Source organism: Zea mays, chromosome 6, assembly GCF_902167145.1.
Source record: "Zea mays cultivar B73 chromosome 6, Zm-B73-REFERENCE-NAM-5.0, whole genome shotgun sequence".
Classification (NCBI taxonomy): Eukaryota; Viridiplantae; Streptophyta; class Magnoliopsida; order Poales; family Poaceae; genus Zea; species Zea mays.
The window spans coordinates 22,781,049-22,793,548 of NC_050101.1; the positions used below are offsets into that span (position 1 = coordinate 22,781,049).

Consider the following 12,500-nt stretch of genomic DNA (forward strand, 5'->3'; position numbering starts at 1 on the left):
TAGGCATCACTAACTACGGAACTCCTATATCATAATCAACTAGAGCAAGAAACATACAAAACATGACACACGTGCATTATTAAGCTTAGTCATGGCAAGTCTACATTTATTTAAGTGCTAACCAACATTTTTAGCCAAACGGGTGAACTAACAATCAAATGAGCACTAGCAGATTTTTTGGACAGCAATACAGCAGTTGCTTGTTTTAATCATAACTCTTCAATTGTTAGTCCAAAAATATCAAACTAGGACTTTCTGGAAAGCTTAAAAAGTGCTCTACAACTTTGGTATTGTCATCACAACCTGATTAAACACTTAGCAAGGTCGAATTGTGCAAACACAGCAGCTCTGTCCAGATTTGGACAGATTCAGACTTGCAGCTTCAAAAATTCACAACAAAAGATTCAGACATCCAAACAAAGTGATCCTAGACTTTCTAGAAATCTAATTAAATGTTCTACAAATTATTTATAAACATCCCTGGTTGGTTTAGTATGTATCAAGGGTAAAATATACTATGAAGGCTGTGCTGTCCAAAACTGGACAGATTCAGTCTTCACACTTCAAACACATGTAACTTAATCTTCAGACCACCACAAATAGTGATCCAAGACTTTTTGGAAAGCTTGGGAAAAGTACCACATAACTTTTATAATCACTAAGAAGTGATTCAATGTTTAACTAACTCAAACAGTACAGTTTTCGAAATCTGTTCTGACGGTGGACAGAACACAGCAAGCAGTTTGTAAAAGTCATAACTCTTAAACTATCAGGCCTGTGGTTATGAAATTTTAACACAAGCAAGATAAGAAAAGCATCTACAACTTTCTTATAACGACCATGAACAGATTGCAACATTAAATTGAACAAACAATACAGTTTCTGAAATCTGTACAGAATTTGAACAGATTCAGTTACTGAATTTGTAAAAAGCATAATTCCTAAACTATCGGACCTATAACTGTCAAATTTTAACACCAGCAAGATAATAAAGTTATCTACAACTTTCTTGTGACCACCAATCATTGATTTCAACATTAACTTAAGCAACCATTGCAATTTCTAAAATCTGTTCAGAAATTCGACAGATTCAAATGCTGGGCTTGTGAAAAGCACAACTCCTAAACGATCAGGTTTACGGCTGTCAAATTTTAGTACAAGCAAGATAATCATGTTATCTACAACTTTTATATATGATTTTTCTACAGAAAACATGATTTGGTTTATCAAACAAACAGCACAACAAAAACAATGCGTGCAGCCCAAAACAGCAATCAATAGATTTCAGCTTCTATGTAATTCAAGAATTGCCGTATTCTAGAGACTTTAATCATTCTAGCACTTTACCATTTCTTAGAGTTAAATTTATTACATGAGGACTAGCAAGTAGGCTTACAAATTTTACTCAAGTCATTTAGTGCACTAAAATTATCACATACATTTAACAAATGCATTCACCACGTACATAGCATCATCACACACGACCTTGACTTAACCGCAAAGGAAGCGATGACTACTTCGGCATGTCACCACCTCTCTACAGTTCAATCAATATTAACTACATCGATCGAACCTCATATTGCGCAACCTTTATAATTTACTATCTCAATTATAACCATAGCACAGCATGCACTTGAGACTCTTTGTTCAAGTTAACGCCATCACTACTACAATGCACTTCGGCACACATGTTTGATAACACATTTTCTAAATTAATCTATCTCATCTTCCAAACACTAAATATATGTCACGTAATTTACGTTTTTCACCTAATTTAACCTACACCAACGATGAATACGTAAATATAATTATCCTAGACTGACTCACTAGCCGAGTGCGGAAGACACCAAGCATGCTTTAGGATTTACCAAATTTTTGCCGCACTAACACATTAATCTACGATGAAGCATGTTAGCAATTCATTAACACATTCGAGACCAATCCCTACGACACACCAAGGAACTATTGCAGCCACATATCTATCCAATCCAACAACAAAATAACCTCGGCTCACCCACGCACCTACGGGTCCCCAAAATATGCACAACGCATCAACCGCGCAAGTGACTCCAACCGGATTGCTCATACTCCTCATTCGCATCGACTATCACAATCACCGATCCCATGCATAAAACCAATACCCTCTTCACATAAACATCTACCGATGCATTCCCTAAACCATGATCCGCATTTATTTATTTAAACTTAGTCTTCGCATCAGACAAGACATCATATATTTTCCTATCAAAATATAAAAACACCGGAGTTCTTTTCTACTTCATTTTCCTTCGCCACAAACTTCAATCCATACCAATACAATTTTTAAACACGCACCACATCGACCAATTTATACGAATCGACGACCACCAATCTCTAACTCGAAATCATGAGCACGACCATATTACAACCTACCGCCAAAACATTTCAACCACATCTATATAATTTATTAATCAAGTCAATCAAGAGCGACATGCATCGGCTCACCATAAACAAACCCAATCGGCGTTTGCAAGAACGACGGTGATTCCGATTTGTGCATCGCTACAAACATCAACGAGCGTCGAGCGGCTTGCCTTCTCTACGCAAAACACGGGGTTTCTCTCCTCCACAAAACAAAACAAAGCAGCACACATACATAATTAATCATAGGAAAATATTGTCGGCGGAATCGAACAAGGAGCGTCGCGGTCTCACCAGGGTGAACGACGACGATGTTTGGGGCTGCGCAAAAACAACAAATACCCGACGAGCGTCGATGGTGCTGTGACAACATACCTTCCTCGCAGGCATTGTGTCGAACACCTCGCGCACATCCGAAAGGAGCGAGGGAAGGGGGTTGTCCTTGCTGCTGGTCGCTGGGGACAAAGAGAAGGCAGGGAGAGGTGCTGTGAGCACATGAGCTCGCCGCACAGGGAGCAGAGGGGAAAAATGGAGAGGGGCGCTGCAGGGAAGGTACGGCTGCTGCTGCGTAAGGGAGAACGAGCAGGGGAATAGGGGCGCGAAGGCTGCTGGCCGAGCAGAGGCGTCGGGCCAGGGCGAGCTGCTGCTGCATCCATGGACAGGGAGCTGTGTTCGGCCATGTGAAAAAGGGGAGCCGGCTGGACGAAAAAGAACAGGGCGCTGCAAGGAAAATGGGAGCGGCTGCTCCTGGCTCTTGGGGAAGAAGGGCGCCGTGGGAGGAGCTGGAAAATTTTCTGGGCGCCATCCATGGAAAGTGGAGCTCGCGCCCATGGAGTGGAGGACAGGGAGCAGATGCGTCGTGCCATGGGGATGGGGAAGGAGAGCTGGGCGGCCCTGCCGTTCCTGCGCGCTGGAGAAGACAGCTCCCTGCTGCAGCTACGCTTGAAGGGGAGAGGCGTCGAGCGCCATGGTGGATGTTTGCTGCTCGCCATGGACAGCAAGGGAGGGAGGAAGGGCGCTGCTTGCTGGAGGAAGAAGGGAAGGAGGGAAGGACGCCATGGGAGAAGAACCCGAGCTCGACGGCATGGGAGCTTGGAGCTCGGCTCCCTGCTTGCTGCTTGCTGCCGTGGAAGCCAGGGAGGAAGAAGGCAGGGAGGATGCGTGCCTTGGCTGGAAGGAGGAGAGGGAGAAATGTTGTGGCGACTAGGGGGGTAGATGCAATTTTCCAAATTGGCAAGGGGAGGCACTTCTATTTATAGCCATGTGAGGGCTAGGGTTTTTAGTGGGCCAAATGGGCTGGGTTGGGCTGGCCCAAACACTAAACCGGGCCACGCTAAATTATTTTACGGAATAAAATGTTCCCGTGGAATTTGTTTGTACGTAGAACAGAGCGAAATAGATTTCGGCGAACGAACGATTGAGCAATTAATTCGGCCGAGAGTTTGATTTAAATTTGCTCGGAAATAATTCCCTACGCGTGATTCGAAAATAAATCATCCTGAGATTTGATCGGCTTTGGATTTTTAGTCAGGGAAGGCGAATCTTGGTAACTTAAAATTGCTGTCGATACGGGGTTTTGAGTTCGGTTCGGACATGAGATATTTAGCCGAGTCGGATAAAATTGATTAGAGGACGACATATTGAGCATTCCATTTGAGAGTACGAAGGCAGATTAACTTTTGGACATAGATCGAACACCGAGAAATCGGAGTCAGACACAGCTCGACTAGCAGCTGTTGAGCGTTTGATTAAATGAGCTTTAGACGAGTTTGATAAATTGAGAATGATTATCGAGTTCGCATTCGTGCTGAAAGACAAAAGTTTTATCAGGCTCCAAATTTGGCCGTTCTAGAGATTCGAACAAAATCAGAAATTGGTGAAACCTTCACAAGTAACTTGATAAATGGATATAAACGCGGTCGAGAAATAGAATTTTTCACTGAGCGTCCGAGATTAGTATAAATTTCCCGACATAATGCGAATTAGACACCTGGGGTGTCACAGCCTTCCCCCCTTAAAAAGAATCTCGTCCCGAGATTCGAATGAGGATATTCAAGGGTGGAGAAGCATGTAACTTCCAGGCTGGAGATGGATGCAAATTCAGGAGATGGGATCTGACAAGATACGGAAGATAGATTTGGATAGAATATCGCGGCATGTTGAGACAAAATGCAGCGATCACTTTGAGAGAATATCCACAAAAGATAGCACATCAGTATAGTCTCGTAATGGACACGACTATTAACTGCGATACCAGCGCGTACCGAGCAGCTCAACCATGTGTGCACCATAGTAGGCTCTCGGTCTCGTCGCGGCACCATCAGTCGTTTAGTCATAACACCATTACCAGACGCAACCAACGATAAATCCACGTGACATAAATAGATGGAGCCCATGAGAGTATGGCCCAGAAAATAAGAATGTGATCAGAGTTGAAGCAGAGATTGCTGGCAAAAGAGCATCACATAAGAACTTTCTTCAACTCCGAGAATTATTTTATGATTAATACAGAGATTATCAGGTCAGAGATTGATATGATATTTAATATGAGGAGGAACCAACCATGAGATCAAGATTGATAAGCTTTTAGAGACATGAGAGATCCAAAGATAACAGCAACATTCATTAGTCCACATGGATATGTCGTTTAGAGATAAGTTGATAAAACAAGCGTCATGATCCTCAGAGAAGGGGGTATGAGAATGACCAGAAATGAGAGATTTAGGCAAGATCAACATCCGATACTTGAGAACAGGTTATAGTAGATAACCAGATAACGGGGCAGAATCAATAGGGGATCCCGAGATTCGGATGATAAAGCAAACATGATTCATAAGAAAAAGGATTACCAGATCCAGGTGAAAGGAGAGGTAGGCAACAAGATCAGCTGGATGATCAACAGGAATGTTATGAAGTTTTAGGGGCAAGGGTTTATGGAAAGAAACATGGCCTTGATAGGGTTTGCGCAACTAGACACCAAACAACATTTTTTTGACACAACAAGTGCACAGGGAGACTTGGGTTGGTCTAGCGGTCAAGCTGTGGGTGTCTATAAGTTGTGCAGGTGCAATTTCAAGTGTAAAACACACAAGGGCAAGAAAATACCAACACAAGCATGATTTTTTTGGAGGTTTCACTTGCTAAACTCAAGGTTGTTTGGACGGGGGTCTTTTTCATGAGCAGAACAAACAACACTTTTTTTTGCAACAAGGGTTGAACAATTACCCTACCACCTAGATAGCCAGACAAGAGAAACACATAACACAACATAACAAGACATAACCATCTAACACGGGGTAAGGCATTCTTATAGTTCACAAGGTGGCAACACATCACATTATTCACAATTTTTTTATTATTATTGGAATAAAGGTGAGAGAAGCATGTTTATGCACAAGAGACAATTATAATGCGGCAATCATGATGCATGCTCATTCTAGTCGTCTTCTCAGACCTAACTAATTTTTCGGATGCTTCTACAGCATCCTTCCTAATAGTAGTAGTAGCCTTTATGGCCTATATAAATAGCCACCTAGCTACCCATCTATTTCCTAAGGCTTCACGTCCTAGGTCTAACTTATCGTCCTGATATCTATCTAACTTTGGTTTCTAAGCAAGTTTTACTTTAGAAAAGGTTGGTATTTATGACTTATTGACTTCTCTGTAATGGTATTCGCTCCGATACCAGCTGTGGCGGAACCGCCCGAATTATTCTAACTTAAGTGCCTAAGTCCCGCCTTAGAGGCTAGACCACACTTAAATAGGAATAACCCGTCAGTCCCTCGGATCTAGTCCGATAAAGCCACTTAACCAGGATCGAATACCACTAGCTCACTCGAAGGTGAGGCACAGAGAAATACAATAAAGAATAATACCACAAATTTAATAAGTATCAATAGTGATTACATTATCGGAGTTTTAGAAATAATAACCATAAATTTTATTGCAGCGGAATAACTAACGGAGAAGAACCGAGTAACATGGCGAAGCCTGGCCACGCTACTCCTCCTGGTCCTCTCCTGCGGAAGCAATAACCCACTCGACCATTTATCCCGGTGGCGGGGATGAAGGCCAAGTCACACCATCAACCAATCATCCTAAGGAGTACCTGCAAAAATTGTGCCACAAGCAAGGCTGAGTATACTAATACTCAGCTAGACTTACCCGGTGTGAGGAGTCTACTCCTCTACCTCTAGACATGCAGCTGTTTGGCTGAGGGGTTTGGTTTGCCAAAAGCACTAGCTGAGTCTAAAATCATATTTTAGCTTTTCAAGTTTTAGTATGCTCCTTTTTAACTAGATGTGTACCTAGCTAGTCATACATGATATAAAACATTTTTATCAACCAACATCTTTTGCCAGTCACCACATTTCCACTTATTACTCAATGTAGCAGCATGGATCAAGCAGTCTCATTAGCTGCGAGAAGCAGACGATTCGAATCGAGTTTTTAAACCTTGCAAGGTAAACCTAAACACACGATGTGGCGAGGCACTCCGTCCCACACACATCAACCGTCCCCATCGATTCCCTGGCAACAGATCAGGGCTCACCGCCTTGGCGTACAATGCCTCACTGACCCCGACTGCCGTCGTGCAGTGACCGCACTTGTACCCACCATAACCGGAATGGGAGACCACGTCTCAGGTCGCGTGAGGGGTAAAGTCTGCGGGCAGGTTGACTCAGGTACTAGGCTTACCGATTTACCATATTTCTCGGTATGTGTTTAGTACGTTCAAACGTTTGACTCACGGTACCACACCTTAATCCTTATTCAAATTTTCATCCCGTGGACAACCAATCCCCATGGATTATTGTCCACAACCAACATCAGTACGATATGAAAGTGGGTACAATCAATGGCCTGACCTCGCGCGAGTGCTAGAAAAATCACTCGTCTTCTACCGAGATCCTAATTAAATAAAGCAACTACTCGACCTGTCATACTAGTATTCATTTCAAAAGGATTCCTGAGATCATGCAACTAGGGTTTCAAACAATTCCTACACCTAAGTGCACAACCAATCCTACAATCATTAAGTGAAGTAAAATAGCATAAATAACAGGTTATGCATAAAACTGGGGCTTGCCTTTAATTTAACACTTAGACAGTGTTTGTTGGGGAGGTACTCGCTTGGCGAGCATCCACTAGTTAAGTCCATTCTTCAGGTCGTCCACCACGGCATCTTGTGGTTGGCACCACATCACTGGCTCGATCATCATCTCTCGGTCCTATATGAGGTCTAAGATGCATATGTATGAATATAATGAAAGTAGCACAAAAATAGCACAAGATATACCAAGACACAGTGCCGAACTAAACATTAAAGTGGAAGACACCGTAGATAACTACATGTTAGCTTTAGTTATCTACACGTCGTTGGCGTTCAACATTAACACCATTAAAAAGATGACAACATTTTATTTATTTACTCAACATGACCACAACATCACAAGTACACGCATTTACTACGTTCACCTTAATCGTTCATTTGTTCTTCTATTAATCGCGTAAAAGCATCACCGACCACACAAGTCCAACCAAGACAACGTAAGCTTGAATACGACATAGGCATCACTAACTACGGAACTCCTATATCATAATCAACTAGAGCAAGAAACATACAAAACATGACACACGTGCATTATTAAGCTTAGTCATGGCAAGTCTACATTTATTTAAGTGCTAACCAACATTTTTAGCCAAACGGGTGAACTAACAATCAAATTAGCACTAGCAGATTTTTTGGACAGCAATACAGCAGTTGCTTGTTTTAATCATAACTCTTCAATTGTTAGTCCAAAAATATCAAACTAGGACTTTATGGAAAGCTTAAAAAGTGCTCTACAACTTTGGTATTATCATCACAACCTGATTAAACACTTAGCAATGTCGAATTGTGCAAACACAGCAGCTCTGTCCAGATTTGGACAGATTCAGACTTGCAGCTTCAAAAATTCACAACAAAAGATTCAGACATCCAAACAAAGTGATCCTAGACTTTCTAGAAATCTAATTAAATGTTCTACAAATTATTTATAAACATCCCTGGTTGGTTTAGAATGTATCAAGGGTAAAATATACTATGAAGGCTGTGCTGTCCAAAACTGGACAGATTCAGTCTTCACACTTCAAACACATGTAACTTAATCTTCAGACCACCACAAATAGTGATCCAAGACTTTTTGAAAAGCTTGGGAAAAGTACCACATAACTTTTATAATCACTAAGAAGTGATTCAATGTTTAACTAACTCAAACAGCACAGTTTTCGAAATCTGTTCTGACGGTGGACAGAACACAGCAAGCAGTTTGTAAAATTCATAACTCTTAAACTATCAGGCCTGTGGTTATGAAATTTTAACACAAGCAAGATAAGAAAAGCATCTACAACTTTCTTATAACGACCATGAACAGATTGCAACATTAAATTGAACAAACAATACAGTTTCTGAAATCTGTACAGAATTTGAACAGATTCAGTTACTGAATTTGTAAAAAGCATAATTCCTAAACTATCAGACCTATAACTGTCAAATTTTAACACCAGCAAGATAATAAAGTTATCTACAACTTTCTTGTGACCACCAATCATTGATTTCAACATTAACTTAAGCAACCATTGCAATTTCTAAAATCTATTCAGAAATTCGACAGATTCAAATGCTGGGCTTGTGAAAAGCACAACTCCTAAACGATCAGGTTTATGGCTGTCAAATTTTAGTACAAGCAAGATAATCATGTTATCTACAACTTTTATATATGACTTTTCTACAGAAAACATGATTTGGTTTATCAAACAAACAGCACAACAAAAACAATGCGTGCAGCCCAAAACAGCAATCAATAGATTTCAGCTTCTATGTAATTCAAGAATTGCCGTATTCTAGAGACTTTAATCATTCTAGCACTTTACCATTTCTTAGAGTTAAATTTATTACATGAGGACTAGCAAGTAGGCTTACAAATTTTACTCAAGTCATTTAGTGCACTAAAATTATCACATACATTTAACAAATGCATTCACCACGTACATAGCATCATCACACACGACCTTGACTTAACCGCAAAGGAAGCGATGACTACTTCGGCATGTCACCACCTCTCTACAGTTCAATCAATATTAACTACATCGATCGAACCTCATATTGCGCAACCTTTATAATTTACTATCTCAATTATAACCATAGCACAGCATGCACTTGAGACTCTTTGTTCAAGTTAACGCCATCACTACTACAATGCACTTCAGCACACATGTTTGATAACACATTTTCTAAATTAATCTATCTCATCTTCCAAACACTAAATATATGTCACGTAATTTACGTTTTCACCTAATTTAACCTACACCAACGATGAATACGTAAATATAATTATCCTAGACTGACTCACTAGCCGAGTGCGGAAGACACCAAGCATGCTTTAGGATTTACCAAATTTTTGCCGCACTAACACATTAATCTACGATGAAGCATGTTAGCAATTCATTAACACATTCGAGACCAATCCCTACGACACACCAAGGAACTATTGCAGCCACATATCTATCCAATCCAACAACAAAATAACCTCGGCTCACCCACGCACCTACGGGTCCCCAAAATACGCACAACGCATCAACCGCGCAAGTGACTCCAACCGGATTGCTCATACTCCTCATTCGCATCGACTATCACAATCACGGATCCCATGCATAAAACCAATACCCTCTTCACATAAACATCTACCGATGCATTCCCTAAACCATGATCCGCATTTATTTATTTAAACTTAGTCTTCGCATCAGACAAGACATCATATATTTTCCTATCAAAATATAAAAACACCGGAGTTCTTTTCTACTTCATTTTCCTTCGCCACAAACTTCAATCCATACCAATACAATTTTTAAACACGCACCACATCGACCAATTTATACGAATCGACGACCACCAATCTCTAACTCGAAATCATGAGCACGGCCATATTACGACCTACCGCCAAAACATTTCAACCACATCTATATAATTTATTAATCAAGTCAATCAAGAGCGACATGCATCGGCTCACCATAAACAAACCCAATCGGCGTTTGCAAGAACGACGGTGATTCCGATTTATGCATCGCTACAAACATCAACGAGCGTCGAGCGGCTTGCCTTCTCTACGCAAAACACGGGGTTTCTCTCCTCCACAAAACAAAACAAAGCAGCACACATACATAATTAATCATAGGAAAATATTGTCGGCGGAATCGAACAAGGAGCGTCGCGGTCTCACCAGGGTGAACGACGACGATGTTTGGGGCTGCGCAAAAACAACAAATACCCGACGAGCGTCGATGGTGCTGTGACAACATACCTTCCTCGCAGGCATTGTGTCGAACACCTCGCGCACATCCGAAAGGAGCGAGGGAAGGGGGTTGTCCTTGCTGCTGGTCGCTGGGGACAGAGAGAAGGCAGGGAGAGGTGCTGTGAGCACATGAGCTCGCCGCACAGGGAGCAGAGGGGAAAAATGGAGAGGGGCGCTGCAGGGAAGGTACGGCTGCTGCTGCGTAAGGGAGAACGAGCAGGGGAATAGGGGCGCGAAGGCTGCTGGCCGAGCAGAGGCGTCGGGCCAGGGCGAGCTGCTGCTGCATCCATGGACAGGGAGCTGTGTTCGGCCATGTGAAAAAGGGGAGCCGGCTGGACGAAAAAGAACAGGGCGCTGCAAGGAAAATGGGAGCGGCTGCTCCTGGCTCGTGGGGAAGAAGGGCACCGTGGGAGGAGCTGGAAAATTTTCTGGGCGCCATCCATGGAAAGTGGAGCTCGCGCCCATGGAGTGGAGGACAGGGAGCAGATGCGTCGCGCCATGGGGATGGGGAAGGAGAGCTGGGCGGCCCTGCCGTTCCTGCGCGCTGGAGAAGACAGCTCCCTGCTGCAGCCACGCTTGAAGGGGAGAGGCGTCGAGCGCCATGGTGGATGTTTGCTGCTCGCCATGGACAGCAAGGGAGGGAGGAAGGGCGCTGCTTGCTGGAGGAAGAAGGGGAGGAGGGAAGGACGCCATGGGAGAAGAACCCGAGCTCGACGGCATGGGAGCTTGGAGCTCGGCTCCCTGCTTGCTGCTTGCTGCCGTGGAAGCCAGGGAGGAAGAAGGCAGGGAGGATGCGTGCCTTGGCTGGAAGGAGGAGAGGGAGAAATGTTGTGGCGGCTAGGGGGGTAGATGCAATTTTCCAAATTGGCAAGGGGAGTCACTTCTATTTATAGCCATGTGAGGGCTAGGGTTTTAGTGGGCCAAATGGGCTGGGTTGGGCTGGCCCAAACACTAAACCGGGCCACGCTAAATTATTTTACGGAATAAAATGTTCCCGTGGAATTTGTTTGTACGTAGAACAGAGCGAAATAGATTTCGGCGAACGAACGATTGAGCAATTAATTCATCCGAGAGTTTGATTTAAATTTGCTTGGAAATAATTCCCTACGCGTGATTCGAAAATAAATCATCCTGAGATTTGATCGGCTTTGGATTTTTAGTCAGGGAAGGCGAATCTTGGTAACTTAAAATTGCTGTCGATACGGGGTTTTGAGTTCGGTTCGGACATGAGATATTTAGCCGAGTCGGATAATATTGATTAGAGGACGACATATTGAGCATTCCATTTGAGAGTACGAAGGCAGATTAACTTTTGGACATAGATCGAACACCGAGAAATCGGAGTCAGACACAGCTCGACTAGCAGCTGTTGAGCGTTTGATTAAATGAACTTTAGACGAGTTTGATAAATTGAGAATGATTATCGAGTTCGCATTCGTGCTGAAAGACAAAAGTTTTATCAAGCTCCAAATTTGGCCGTTCTAGAGATTCGAACAAAATCAGAAATTGGTGAAACCTTCACAAGTAACTTGATAAATGGATATAAACGCGGTCAAGAAATAGAATTTTTCACTGAGCGTCCGAGATTAGGATAAATTTCCCGACATAATGCGAATTAGACACCTGGGGTGTCACACCGGCCATAGGCCGACGGCGGCACGAGGCAAACGCCGCGGGCGCTCTCGAGCCGACGAGCCACACCCCGGGGGATGAGCTCGACGAAGGCAACGTGTATCGAGAACGGCTTCCCGTGGGACGGGTAGCAGC

At 42.9% G+C, this 12,500-nt stretch overlaps 1 protein-coding gene and 1 pseudogene across 6 annotated transcripts; both read right to left on the minus strand.

The window, feature by feature from the left end:
* Window positions 1-3,594, minus strand: part of LOC118472165 (uncharacterized) — a 5,293-nt pseudogene extending 1,699 nt beyond the window's left edge.
* Window positions 3,595-7,479: 3,885 nt separating this feature from the next.
* Window positions 7,480-11,601, minus strand: LOC118472166 (uncharacterized). 6 transcript variants are annotated; one of them, XM_035959889.1, is made up of 3 exons: window positions 10,662-11,600; window positions 10,452-10,570; window positions 7,490-7,642 (listed from the first exon to the last, which is right to left on the minus strand). In XM_035959889.1, exons 1-2 carry the CDS (start codon window positions 11,451-11,453, stop codon window positions 10,499-10,501), a joined length of 864 nt encoding a protein of 287 aa, XP_035815782.1. In that variant the 5' UTR covers window positions 11,454-11,600; the 3' UTR covers window positions 7,490-7,642; window positions 10,452-10,498. The 6 variants fall into 6 exon arrangements, with proteins under 6 accessions (XP_035815786.1, XP_035815782.1, XP_035815785.1 ...); XM_035959890.1 differs by having other exon boundaries at window positions 7,592-7,631; XM_035959893.1 differs by lacking the exon at window positions 10,452-10,570 and having other exon boundaries at window positions 7,480-7,642; window positions 10,743-11,600.
* Between the last annotated feature and the right edge of the window lie 899 nt (window positions 11,602-12,500).

Excerpts from the sequence above, each read along its gene's own strand:
- LOC118472166 (XM_035959888.1), bottom strand. The coding sequence starts at position 11,453 with ATGCCGTCGAGCTCGGGTTCTTCTCCCATGGCGTCCTTCCCTCCTCCC. Across the intron at positions 7,632-10,661 it reads CATCGTCGTCGTTCACCCTG|GACCGAGAGATGATGATCGA; the intron begins GTGAGACCGCGA and ends GACCTCATATAG.